This window comes from Cupressus sempervirens, chromosome 2 (genome assembly GCF_028749045.1).
Source record: "Cupressus sempervirens isolate cs-2001-9-10 chromosome 2, ASM2874904v1, whole genome shotgun sequence".
Taxonomy (NCBI): domain Eukaryota; kingdom Viridiplantae; phylum Streptophyta; class Pinopsida; order Cupressales; family Cupressaceae; genus Cupressus; species Cupressus sempervirens.
In genome coordinates this window covers 690,892,901-690,906,397 of record NC_143119.1, presented here as the reverse complement: position 1 = coordinate 690,906,397, position 13,497 = coordinate 690,892,901, and the positions used below count along the sequence as shown (strand labels likewise).

The 13,497-nt window shown below is 36.5% G+C and overlaps 1 protein-coding gene across 1 annotated transcript in view; it reads left to right on the top strand.

The window, feature by feature from the left end:
• Positions 1–694: 694 nt before the first annotated feature.
• LOC149575265 (uncharacterized) overlaps positions 695–13,497 on the top strand; it is a 90,774-nt gene continuing 77,971 nt past the window's right edge. Inside the window, exons 1-2 of the mRNA XM_089815053.1 lie at positions 695–1,500; positions 2,145–2,240. Coding sequence (XP_089671179.1) covers positions 1,201–1,500; positions 2,145–2,240 — 396 coding nt within the window. The 5' untranslated portion in view covers positions 695–1,200. The remainder of the gene's footprint in view (positions 1,501–2,144; positions 2,241–13,497) is intronic.

Genomic DNA, 13,497 nt, shown 5'->3' with positions numbered 1-13,497 from the left:
TGAGGTTATGTGAACGTGTTCACATCTTGCATAGTTTCTTTAGAAGTTATTTTGATGAAGTAATATTGTTGATGTTGTAGGTAAGTTTGAAGTTGAAATTGGTATATATTGACTCACTCACCTTTCAATATATCTTTGTGTATAACACTATTTATACAAAACTATAAAACACAATGTAATGCACGTTACACTCAAGTGTGTATATAATGAATAATAGGATGAGAGATGACTCTAGCCTAATATTGAGTTTGAATTAAAAATCTCTAAGATCATTTCACGTCATAAAGATTATTTGATCTCATTTTCCTAATTACAAATTTGACTCTTGAATAAAGATTGGATAAGTTGAAGACCAAAATGAATTCCAAAGCACATGTGAATTTATTTCACAATTATTATACATCAACCTTTACCATTTACACACATATTATTGTATTAGACTTAATCCAATGAATTAAATTAAGCCTTAACATTTTTTTTTTAAAAATATGAAGACAAAGAGATCTCTCCCCTACATACAATAATATAAAACAATGATATAAACTCTTAGAAAATGAGCTTCCACAAGAAGACACCACAAATTCCAATATATCGACCAAGCATAACTCCTTGACTAGTAGTATCTTAAGAGAAGTGAAAATATGATATGCCCATTTTTGAAAACTCTATATACATAATCTCTACTTAGATGCCCAACCCAACGTGTGGCGAATTCAAAGTGAACAATCTGAACATCTTGACCGAGGAAGCAAAGCTGCAAAACTATGACAAAAGGCAAACTTTTGATTCGAGATTTAAAAAGAACACAAAATCAAATAACAAATAAAACATACAGAAAAAACCTTGCTCCTGCGGTTGAAAAACCCTACGCTAAACCCTAAAAACATAGAACCGTGGAGCGCAAGCAAGACACTTTCGAGTACCTTAATCCCTGTAGCTAGAGGTTTTATTTATTTAGTTCAGAAGAAAAACACAACATGAGGAGTTTCCAGAGCTTTTCCCTCTGAAATTCTCTCTTTTTAAATCTTTTTTTTGGTACCTTGACGTAAATGGGAATTAACAGAAATGGAGCTTCCAATGCAATCATCCATTCGATGGGAAATACTGTATTTGTAATAAACGATTGGACAAAGAATTTACCGAGCTAAGGATAATCTGAGCTCTCCTATTTTCACTACATAGAGTAATAAATTAACACTAATGGCGAAAGCATACGCGGCGGGGATTGTGGCCGCAGTGGCTTCTGCTTCAATGTTTGTGGATAAGGCTCACGCTGCTGAGAGTGCCTTTCATTTTCCAATGATGTCGTCGTCAGTGCCTTCGTCTCTGTCTCCGTCTCCCTCGGTGCCTCCTGCAGCTGCTCCTGCCGAGCCTCCTAAGGAAGAGAAAAGAGCGAGAAATGACAATCCAAGGACCACCGCAGCAGGATTCGATCCCGAGGCTCTTGAAAGAGGCGCTAAAGCTCTGCGTGAAATCAACAACTCTTCCCATGCCAAAAAGGTATTATTTTTCCCAAATTGTATTCTAGCTCTGGAAACTTTTTTCTTGTATACGTACTATTAATGGTTAGAATGATGAATATATGCTCAAACCAATGTTATTTGATGGGAAAATTTGATATTTCTCAAACATCTTAGCAACAGAGGCCAGCAGAAATAAACGAAAAACCAAAAACATTGTTTGCAGAAGCATGGTCCTAAGTTCGACCTTCTGCCCTGAACCAGCATTTTTATACGATAGGTTACTTAAGGCCTATCACATGCTTGGAGATCAATCAGTGCCTATTTTTGGACTGGTAAAACGAGAAGGTTGGAAGCCATGCTCTGCTGCTTTCAAACAGGAAATCTTGCTTTGGACCATTGAACTGGTTGATGTTTAAGAAAATCCATAGACTACATGCTTCAGGATTTGTACTGGATTGTTTTTCGATAGAACATGAATTATTAGCTCTTTTAACATTCTTCAATTTTCTTGTATTTCATTTTTATTAAAGCAATCACGTGTTGAATAATGACCGAAACATCTGAAGGTAAAGACTAGCTTAACCATAAAAAAGTGAGGCCCCACATGCAAAAAAGAAGCACCGAATGCAATGTCCTCAATTAGCTTATTTTCTCACTCTTAAATGTATTTGTGTACCATAGGTGTTTGAGACTCTGCGCAAACAAGAAGAAACCCGTCAGGCAGAAATGGCAGCAAGGAAGTCTGAATATCAAGCCCTACAAGCTCAGCATGAAACTGTATGTACCGTTACTCTTGTTTAATTAATTTTTTGCTTCCTTTTTCGTTGTTACTGAAAAGTAATGAATTGAAAAGCGTCACAAATTTATACACTTACAAAATCTGAACAAATAAGTTATGCCTAGATATATGCTGAGATGCATTGCAAGCAAGATGTCATTTTGCCAACTGAAAATATCTACAAACAAACTCTGCTAGTCAAGAGACATCAAACTCTGCTGGATTATTGCTGAGGGCAAAAAAAAAGATATCGGAAAATACCGGAGATTAGTTGGAAACTTCTAGGGAAATTATCAGGAACTTAGAATCTATTTTTCCAGTCAAAAATCTTTTTTTCCAATCCTGATGGAACCTTCTTTCTCGGCTTTGTCCTCTCTCTTCTCTTCAAATCTGTTTTTCAAATTAAAAAAATGTGTTTTTCCCTTTTCTGGGCCATTGTGCAATAAGATTGCTATTTATCGCAATAAATTAGAGAGATATCATCGATATTTTACCAAGTTCTCTGCGATATTTTTAAAACTTCTCTGCAATGACTTATCTGAGATAAGTTGACATTACTTCTCAGGAGCCAATTTTTTTTGTGATAAGTAGACCTATTGCAGATATATCTGAGATATTTTGAACTATTGTTTCAACCTTTGTGGTGTAGTTATCCTCAAATAATTATTGGCGGTGATGAATCAAGAGGTTTTGACATGCCATCCTTGACATGTGTATGAATTTTCTTCTGAAATCATGTATGCACGTTTGTGGTTTATCTTCTTTGAGTTTTTAGTGCTTGCATTTATTTCTCATGAGATGGCCTTATTTCAAAGTGCACTTTATATTTTGAATCTGTGCACTTTAATGTTAGTGTAGACCACCTTGTCCACAGTTTGCCTAACTGCTTCTTGAATATTCCACTTTTTAGATGGTCACATCGACAATCTGTTACTTACACTTAATGTATACTGTATAAATATTGACAATCTGTTAGTTCACACTTTAATGTATACTGTATAAATATTGACAATCTGTTAGTTCACACTTAATGTATACTGTATAAATATGGCAAACTATGCTTAGTTGATTTTTCTTGTCCAGAGGGGAACTCTTTGAGCATTAGGCTGCATGGGCCTTCTACACATGACATCAAAAAATCTGGTGTAGAAAACTTTGCTATCTGTGTTTCTGTATTACAAAACACGATTTTTGCTATAGCCTTTTGACTGATTTCCAATATTTAGTACGGAAAATCAAAGTTTCATCACTTAGTGTTGCCATTTTCTACAAGCGCTGACAGAACCCTCTTCTAGAGCTATACAATTTCATGAAAAGTCTAGAAAGGCTGAAGAGAATGTTTGCAAGAACCCATGTAATGTTCGATGTTGTCATTAGCCTAATTCCCCATAGTCCTGTAGGCTAACCAAGACATAAAAGGGACTAGAGGGCATTTGGCCTTGGCAGTTTTAGCTGCAGTTCATTCCAAGGCGATCCAAGGCAGTTTTGAGCATTCTTATTATTTATAGGAAATCGTTCTGGGCATGAATGGACATTTAGAGACAATGATGTTAGTGTTTTGAACCAGAATAATATGAAAGCAATATACAGAAAACTAGAAAAGCATACGAACAAATGACACCATTATTTATCCTGGGAAAACCCTCTTACTTGAGGGAAAAAACCCAGCCACACCTGAAAGATAGATCCATTATTAGATCTCAAAATAAATACAAGCAATCTTGCTTATGATTTAAGTCTCCAACCAGTCAATCAATAAGCTACTCCCAGAGGGTGGAATAAGGGGTTTCACCTAGAACTTTTCTCTCAGAGAAGAACTCATTAACGAGAGATTTCACCTCGAACTTCTTTTTTAAAGAACTCATTAACAAGGGATTTCAGCTCAAACTTCTCTCACAGATAAGAACTCATTAACAAGGAATTTCACCTTGTTCTTCCCTCGTAGAGAAGAACTCATTAACAAGGGATTGCACCTCAAACTTCCCCCTCTTGGAGAAGAACTCTTTTAAGCACACATAAAATATCATCTAAATGCTGAGACTGTCTCTCAACTGAGGCTCCCTCTCAACATGAGCAACATTCTCATAGCTTTGATTATCACAACACCAAGAAATTGATTCCATTGTATGCCCAACAAAGGGTTTTGGTAGCCACACTGCTACACGAGCTTGCTGATCCTCTGCAAAGGACTTTGCACTCTCCCTCTGCCACATAAGCTCCCTCTGAATCTCATTTCTTCCTCTGAATGAAAATACAATCTGTATATGTTTTCCTTCGTTAATGAAGTTAATGTGCCACCAATTCAGTCCCATGACTGCAAGCAGCATTCCCATGTTCATTTCTATAGCTTGCATGACTTTGCATGTAATCTCTTATCATCTCATTGCTTCTTGATTAGTCCTAGAAGCGTTTTTAGAGAGATTAGAGATAGTTAATAAAATCAGACTATTCATGAAGAGAAAATTTATACAGACCAATGCTAAAAGCATACACTATTCCTGGAGATATTACATAAATTCATATTAACTACAAAAAATTCATGATCAATATTCAAATACTTATCTCTTTATTGTCTAAACTTTCTCACAATCCACCAATATACCTTTCACCATCACAGTTCTACTGCAGGTAGAGAGTGAAAAATCAGCACATCTTTCTAGGTAAGAAGCTTCATCAGAGATTCTACCCTTCAAGGCTCTTCAACTACACGTCCTCATATGCATCCCTCATTTTTTGTGATGTTTACATTATATATCATTTCCTAAATTCCCATCAACATGTAATTAGCAAGAATTCCTCAGTATTCAATAATTGACTGAATCACATATTGGACACCCATTAGTCATCACAATTCAAAGAATCAAATTGTTATATTCAGATTCTGGATCGTTTCCGTAAACCGGCTTTAATACCATGTTAATGTTTGAACCAAAATAAAATGAATGCAGTACACTGAAAACCAGAAAAGCATATGCACAGATGACACCATTATTTATCCTAGGAAAGCCCTCCTACTTGAGGGAAAACCCAGCCACACCCAAAAGATAGATCTGTTATTTAGATCTCAAAATAAATACAAGTATTCTTGCTTATGATTGAAGTCTCTAACTAGTCAATCAGTAAGCCCGACTTTTCTCTTATCAAAAACAGTCTCACAGATTATAAACATAAAGAATCACATAGATTGCTCAATGATCACACACACAGATCTTATACAAATAGATAATACAAAATAACTGAGACTCAACACATATACACTTACTGTGATTGATCCGACACTAACAACATACTGAAATATATATGATAAGTGCAGATACATTGAGACTCATGTATCCTCAGAGCACATAGAGAGAACTATTAGTAGTAATTTATAATATGGCACTCTCAGTGCTGATACACGAGATGACACTTCCAATACACAAAATCAAATTTCCTTTCGATGCTATCACCTGTGATAATAATATGATCAAACACATATAATGCCTGTGTGCGATCAAGAGACCCCAACATGTCAAACGTTGGAAGCTGTAGAAAATGCATCGTCATCACATAAGATGACTTGTGACATGAATAAGGAAAACCAGCAATATTATTATGAACCATCAATCTAAATGAAGAAATCTTGCACAATGCCAGGGAAAACTGTAACGATCGCGAGTCACCCAAAGACTATTGACAAGCAAGATGCTAGATATGACTTCCATGAAGCCGAGTCAACCATCTTCAGCGGTAGTTTATCTCTTGCAGCTGCAAAACATTAACAAATGACATGTCGATCGTAATTGTTTACAATGGACGAAAAGCTCGATAAATCATTGATATGATTTATTTGTGTGTTATTAAAGTTTTTTTAGAAAGAAAAAATTAATTATATAACTTTATTAATTATAGTTTGTGGGAAACATTTTAAATTAAATGGTCCTTTTCATTTTAAAATACATTGGAGACTTAAAAAGGTGCTTGGGGACTTCGGTTGAAGGAAAATCATGTTAAATGATATGTTAAATATTAAGGAAAAACAATAGTGATAAAATAGGGGTGAAAAACCAATCAGGAGAAAATAGATGCAAAAAAGTAAAAAACATAAAAAAATAAGAAAGGACAAAAAAATGATTTTGTTTATTCCACATTGGCAAAGTGAGTGGATGAGCTCTTAGGAAGTGTTGTAAAAGAGATTTAAGGTCTCTCTTTTAGCATGCTGGTAAAATATATAAAATCTATGAAATTGTCTGGAGAATTTATGTTCTTGGGCTTGGAGGATGAAATCCCTCTTTGCTATCATCCACTTCGCTGTTGAAAGACACAGTCAGGAGGATTTTGTTGAGGTTAAAGGTAAAAATGATAAAATCTGATTGTTCTACATAAGCTATTACTGCCATTTGCTACAGTTTCAAATTTGTTCAGGAGGGTGGTTCAATTTGTGAAGTTGAAGAGTTATGTTTGAGATATCTGGGTTGTGAACAAACTGCTTGGGAAACTCATTTGCATCAGATTGAAATATTCATTAGGGCTGTACAGATCTAAAGGTATCCAAGACAGGGTTGTACAAGTTTGAAGGAAGTTTGCAGCAGCCGTCCTTGATGGGAAAGACTCAGAACAGAGATGCCCAGCTCTGAAGCCATCTGTAATACATTATTGAAACTGTTGGGAGTGTTGTCCAAGTCTGCAGTTGATAACAAAAGGGGTTGTACCAGGTTGTATGCATCTAAAGGTAGCCAAACTTGTCTAGGAGACTGTCTACAGGGTTGAATTCATTTAGGAGGTGACAACAAGGGTTTAATACGTTGTTAATGAAACTACTAGATGATATTAAGTTTGTAGCAGCAGCCTTAGTTGCTGATGCGTCTGGAAATAGGGCACATGCGGGTGCAGATGCGTTCTGATGCTCGGAGGCGTTAGGATGTGTCGTGGATGCTGCCAGGAATCTTGCTTCCCTCCTGTGGATGCATGCGGGATGCTTGGGAGAGCATCCAGAGAGAATCCGTTGAGCATCCGGGCGCATCCCGTGAGAATTGAGCCATTTTGAGCGCCCAGTCACTTAAGTGACTTATTAAAATATGTGTATAATAGGTTTTTTTTATTATATTCTTTCTCCTATTTGCCTCGCAACCCTAAAACGGCCCTAAAAGAGGTCATTCATTGCCATTCATTCTCCTATTATTTCAATTTGATTATGCTAATTGCTATAGAATGTTTTCCTTTTGTATATTTCTTGTATTTCTTTGCATACATAAATTATAGTACACACACACACACACACACACATGGATGCACCCAAAATCCCCCCAAAAAAAAATCTACGCATCTGCGCATCAGCACCCCGCACCCGCATCAGCATCAGAACCAGCATTGGTAACTTAGGCAGCAGCCTGGTATGCAAACACAGTGGACTGGTTGTATTTAATTGATAAAATCATTGAAATGAGTAGCTGTTAGTCCATTTCAGAACTTTTGGTTGAGATTAACATTGTATATCTTTGCTGTTAATTTATTTCAAAATCAATAGTTTCAGAATAGACGATATCTATATTTGAGTTTAGTTACAGTATTGCTGTTGTAAGTTTGCTTTCAAGTATTTTTGTAAATGACATATCCATTTTCAAACTGTTAACTCAGAAAAATCAGTAAACAGCTTGCCAGCAATTTTTTTTGACAATATTACAGTGAGAGGGAGGCAACAATTTGGTCCAACACAAGGGGATGTTCTTAGAGTGGTATCAGAACAGTGTATCCTACCATCTTGGTGGGTACAATACAAAATGAATAAAAAATGACAAGATTGATTGGAGTGTACACCCATTGTCACATCATTATAATACACAGAGAAACAAGACATTAAAGAAGAATAGAGAAATTCAGAAGTACACTTAGACAGAGGTGAATAGCTCACAGGCAATATGGGTGAAAGAAGGACCCCTAGTGAAGAAAGATTGTTTCATACGTTAGAGGCTTTGCAACTAGGACAGTGACAAGCAGAATACAGAATTCTGGAATGAAATTGACGCGTGGACCATACAATGCAAATGATGGATAGACATATGGGTATTGATATGAATGACATGAATAATGGTGGCAAAAACAATGGTGGAAATAGCATAGATAACAATGGTGGGCATAACAGATAGAATAGTGGTAATGGAGGACATGTTGCTGATAATTTTGGGCATGTAGCTAGACCAACGAGGACAATTAGTTTGAGGCCACTTATACCTATCTTCCCACCTAGAGCTCTAGTATAATTGGACAATGAGATGCAAATTGCAGAGTTACAAGCTTAGCTTCATCAATATTGGGAAAGTAGAGAAGAATTTTAGCCAGCTCTCTCTTTTAGGGAGTACATGGATGTTAGGTTGAAGCATTTGCCTTGCATTTGTGGTAGGGCACAACATATTGATTTGGAGAAGAAGGTGAGCGAGCTCATATTACCCTTCTACGATGGATCCGGGAAAGCTAGAGCTTGGGTGTAGGAAGTAGATACGTACTTCCAACTAATCTCGGTGCTAAAGGAGGAAGCCATTTTATTTGTTGCGTAACATTTGGATGACTTGGCTCATGAGTGGTGGCATCACGACATGGTTATGTTGGGGCATTGACCAGATCACCTCATATGTTGAGTTTGTTGAGAGCTTGTTTGAGAGTTATGATAAACAAATATGTTTTGAATTGCATTTCAAGGAGTTAGCTCAGCTTAAGCAGTGGGGTTTAGTTGATAATTTTATCAGAGTTTTAGAGACTTCTAGTTTTGGTCACATATATTTCACAGATGAGTTTATTGGTTTTGTTTATGAATGGCTTGGCAAAGCCACTAAAGGGATGGATGGAGGGATATGGATATGGATATGGAACCTTTAACATTGCAGGAAGAAAAGGCAAGGGATATGGAACCTTTGTCATCTAAGGATAAATTTCATTCAAAGTGTTTTCCATCAAAAAAGGAGAATGTTAGGAAACATTTCTAGAAAGATCCTTATCAACAAAAGAAAGATTCAAACCTTTTGGACAAGTAGTTAAATGATCTTAGGAGGAGGAAACTATGTTTCCATTGCAAAGAGCCTTGAGAGTTGAGACTCATCACACTGCAAAGAGCCTTGAGACCCTTCACACAAGTGTTCAGTCAAAGTGAAAGAAACGCAATTGAGTACTTTTCAGCTAAGGAGTCAAAACTAGGTTTTGCAAAATAACAATTTGATTATAAGGGTAGTGATGAGGAAAACACAATAGGAGAGGAATCAAGAGGTAAGAAAAATTATTGCATGACTTACTCATACTGAGCAAACAATAACTTTTAAGGTGAGGATTATGATACAGGGGAAACACGTTGTTTGTTACATTGGTTGACACATGGGCTACTCATAATTTCATTTCGCGGAGTCTAGTTAAGAAGAAATGTCTTTTGAGAGAGTTGCACGAGGGCTTCAAATTCATTGTGGTAGTGGGCATAAGCTACAAAGTACTCACAAATTTACCAATTTTCACATCTGGATGGGTGACTATGACACATAGTACTCACAAAATTACGAATTTTCACATTTGGATGGGTGACTATGACATATTAGACAATTTTTATGGAGTGGATATGGTAGATTATGATTTTATTCTCGATATGACCTAGATGAAGTTACTAGTTTAGTTCACTTCTAATTTGGAGAAATTGGAGATGTAGTTTGAACATCAGGGTAGGAAAGTGGTACTTAGGGGCTTATTAGATAGTGAATTCAAGTGGTCTCACTTAAGAGGATGGAGCGATTGTTCATACACAATGAGTTTGAGTGGGCAACAAAGTCCCATATTATGTCTACTGTTCAAGAACAATATATTTAGAGTTATCACCTGGATGTTCAGGAGGTCATATCCATACATAGTAAGTTGTTTGATAACATTCCACATGGAATCCCACCTAAGAGAGGTATTGAGCATGTGATAGAACTAAAGGAGGGTGCAAAATAAGTTTTAACCACTTCCTCCACCATGAAGAGAAATACAAGGATGAGATCAAGAAGGCAATGGAGTTATTGAGGATGGGTCACGTTAGACATAGCAAGAGCTTGCTGGCATCAACAATGGTATTGGTGAAGAAAATAGATGGGACTATGTGAATGTGTATTGATTATAGAGCTTTGAAGTCTGAACAAAAAATACAATTAAGAATAGATACCCCATACCCAGGATAAATGAATTGAGAGATGAGTTACATGGAGCTTGCTACTTTATTGAGATAGGTTTAAGGTCATGTTATCTCCAGATTAGGATGAGGGTCGAGGATATTGAGAATAGACATCATTCAAGTGTCATTGCAACCATTTTAAGTTGGTAATGCCTTTTGAGCTTACTAATTTCCTTGCCACTATTGGGTATTTAGGAGGCAACTGAAAAAAAAGTGTAGTCTTCTTTTATGACATCCTGACATTCAATATGACCTGGAATGAGCTCTTGCAACACTTGAGGAGGTTTTGAGCATCTTGGAGAGAGAGTCATTGTTTGCTAAGGACTTAAAGTGTGAGTTTGGCATACTAAGCTTTTATATCTTGGGATATTATCAATGCTGATAGGGTGAGAGCAAACCCATAAAAGATTAGAGCCGTCATTGAATGGCCAACACCGACTAGCCTCTCATAGCTAAAGTGGTGCCTTGGCTTGTGCCAATTCCAGAAGAGGATGAAGGGGTTTTCACAAACAAATCTCTTGACAAATCTCACCAGAAAGGGAGCCCTTAAGAATTTGATGTAGCAAAACAATCTTTTGAGCATTTTAAGAAGGTGATGTCATCTTGTCCAGTGTCATCTTTTCTAGACGTCACCAAACTATTTGAGTTGTAGTTTGTTATTTCAAGAGATGGGATTGGTGTTGTGTTGATGTAGTAGAAACACCCCATAGCCTTTGAGAGCATGAAACTAAGAGGAGTGGAGAAGAGTTATTCTATTTATGATAGGGAGATGTTGGTCATCATGCATATTGTAAGCATCTTTTTAGCACCCCAGTTTTTAAACTTGAAAAATCAGCTTGACAGGAAAAGATTCTGAAATTGTTTAAGTTTCTTATTGGTTTTTGTTACTAATGATGCCTTCGAAAAAGTTTGATCTTGTGAAGAAGCAGTGGTCCAGGATCATCTTGAACTTGAACTTGAATCTTGTTGTGGGCTTTTCACACCATCGCCCCATTGCAAATGGGGGGCCCCCTTTTTGTCTCTTGGTCTTGTCCTTTTGGCTTTAGTTCTTGGTAGTATTGGGCTCAATCTTCTAAAGTTCCCTCTTTCAAATGAGAATTGGTAAAATTGGCCAGATCTGGAAAGTGTTGTGCATGTGGCTCTGAGAATGGAAATTATTTGCTTGTTTGAGAATTGAATGTCTTCACTTACTATTTTTAGAAAGTCTATTTTTAGTAAATTTCACTACCTTTCGGATTGACCTTATTTTGACTTTGGGACAACTTACTATTTTTAGAAAGTCTATTTTTAGTAAATTTCACTGCCTCTCAGATTAGCCTTATTTTGACTTTGGGACAACTTACTATTTTTAGAAAGTCTAATTTTAGTAAATTTCACTGCCTCTCAGATTGGCCTTATTTTGACTTTGGGACAACTTACTATTTTTAGAATGTCTATTTTTGGCAGGTCTATTTCTGCAACAAGTGAGCTATGGTTGATAAAGAGCCAAAAGGGTACATGTGTCTATATCCAAAAGAATGAGCAAGCACGACAGTCAATCAAGAAAAAAATGGTTAAGTTTGGAATCACCCATTCCAAAAGTAGAAAGGCATGAAAATAATAGGAAAAATGGTTGTCATGGAATTCTTCCATCATGGACAAAATCCACGATCACTCAAAAAATCCCACCTTGGAGAAAAATGGTTGTTGCGGAATTCTTCCATCATGGACAAAATCCATGACCACTCAAAATTTCCACGTGCAAGAGAATTAGAAATCATGGAAGCAAAAATGGCTAAGTGTTGGAAGCTTTCTCCTTCATGGAAAAATGAAAAAGGATTAAGTGCTGGAAATTTCTCCTCCAGAGCTTGAATTTCACCCTCTTCAAGTGTGTACCCAAGACTAGAAAAATGATTGATGATGATTAAAAAAGGGGGAATTCTTCAAAATGTAAGAAAAGGCATAACAGTGAATTGAAAGCATTTGAAGAAAAAGGAGGAGAAAGCTCTAGTTCTAGAAATTCAAGAAAGACGCTCAAATCCAAAATTCTAGTACCAAGATCAAAGTACTAAGTGATTCGGTCCCAGACATTCAAGGTTCAAAGATCAAAGTTCAAATCCAAAAATCCAAGAACATGGCGAAGGAAGTTCAATATGAAGAAATTCTAGAGTAACATAATCATCAGCAAGGGATTCCAATCCATTTTAGGGAGATAAATTTCCAAGCAAGTACATGGAAGACGAGAATGTTTGAAGAGAGATTTTCAGAAAAGTCAGTCAAAGTTGGATCTTAGTTAAAATGATGCAATTGGAAAAGACTCGAGCTTACATGGCCTCCATCATCATTTCATGGCATCCAGTTATCTTTGATGACGAACTGAGGTCTCCAAGTCAAACTTCTATGCATTCAGAGAATGAAATCAAGAATAATTTGTTCAAGGAAGACTGAGCATTTATTGAGTAATGGACATGCATGGTGGATATTTATTGCACCACACTCCTTCCTAAACGAGCATGCATAGTGGGCATTTATTACCCACTACAGTAATGGATTCCTTGTTGCATTAATGTAGATTCCTTTCCTTTGCCCTAACCCTAATTAGGGTTGATGTGGCACAATCTTGGCCATCGGTTATTATGATCATCTAGGCCACCTATTGTAATTGAGGACCTATATAAAGGCCTCATTTCTCATTTGTAAAGGGGATTTTTTATGAGATTGTTGCTATGAGCTACTAAGATAATAAAGTTTTCATTGGAGTTTGGTGAATACTTGATGTGTCTTAGTGCTTGCTTGTTCTCTTAAATTTCTTCAATTAGATTAAGTTTAGCATAGTCAATGTGTGGTGATTACAATGAAGAATGTGTGGTGATTACAATGAAGAATGTGTGGTGATTACAATGAAGAATATGATGGTGTATTGATGAGTTCCTTTGGTTCATACTTTTGACGTTTTAGTGATTCTAACTCGTGTAAAGTTAGCTTGAACCCCTTTCATGCATATGCTCAACTTCTACCATTTGTATACATTGTTCTTTATGATGGTGTATGCGGTGATATGAAAATCTCTGGCATAACCCTTGAAGATTGCATCAATTCACGCGTAGTTGTAG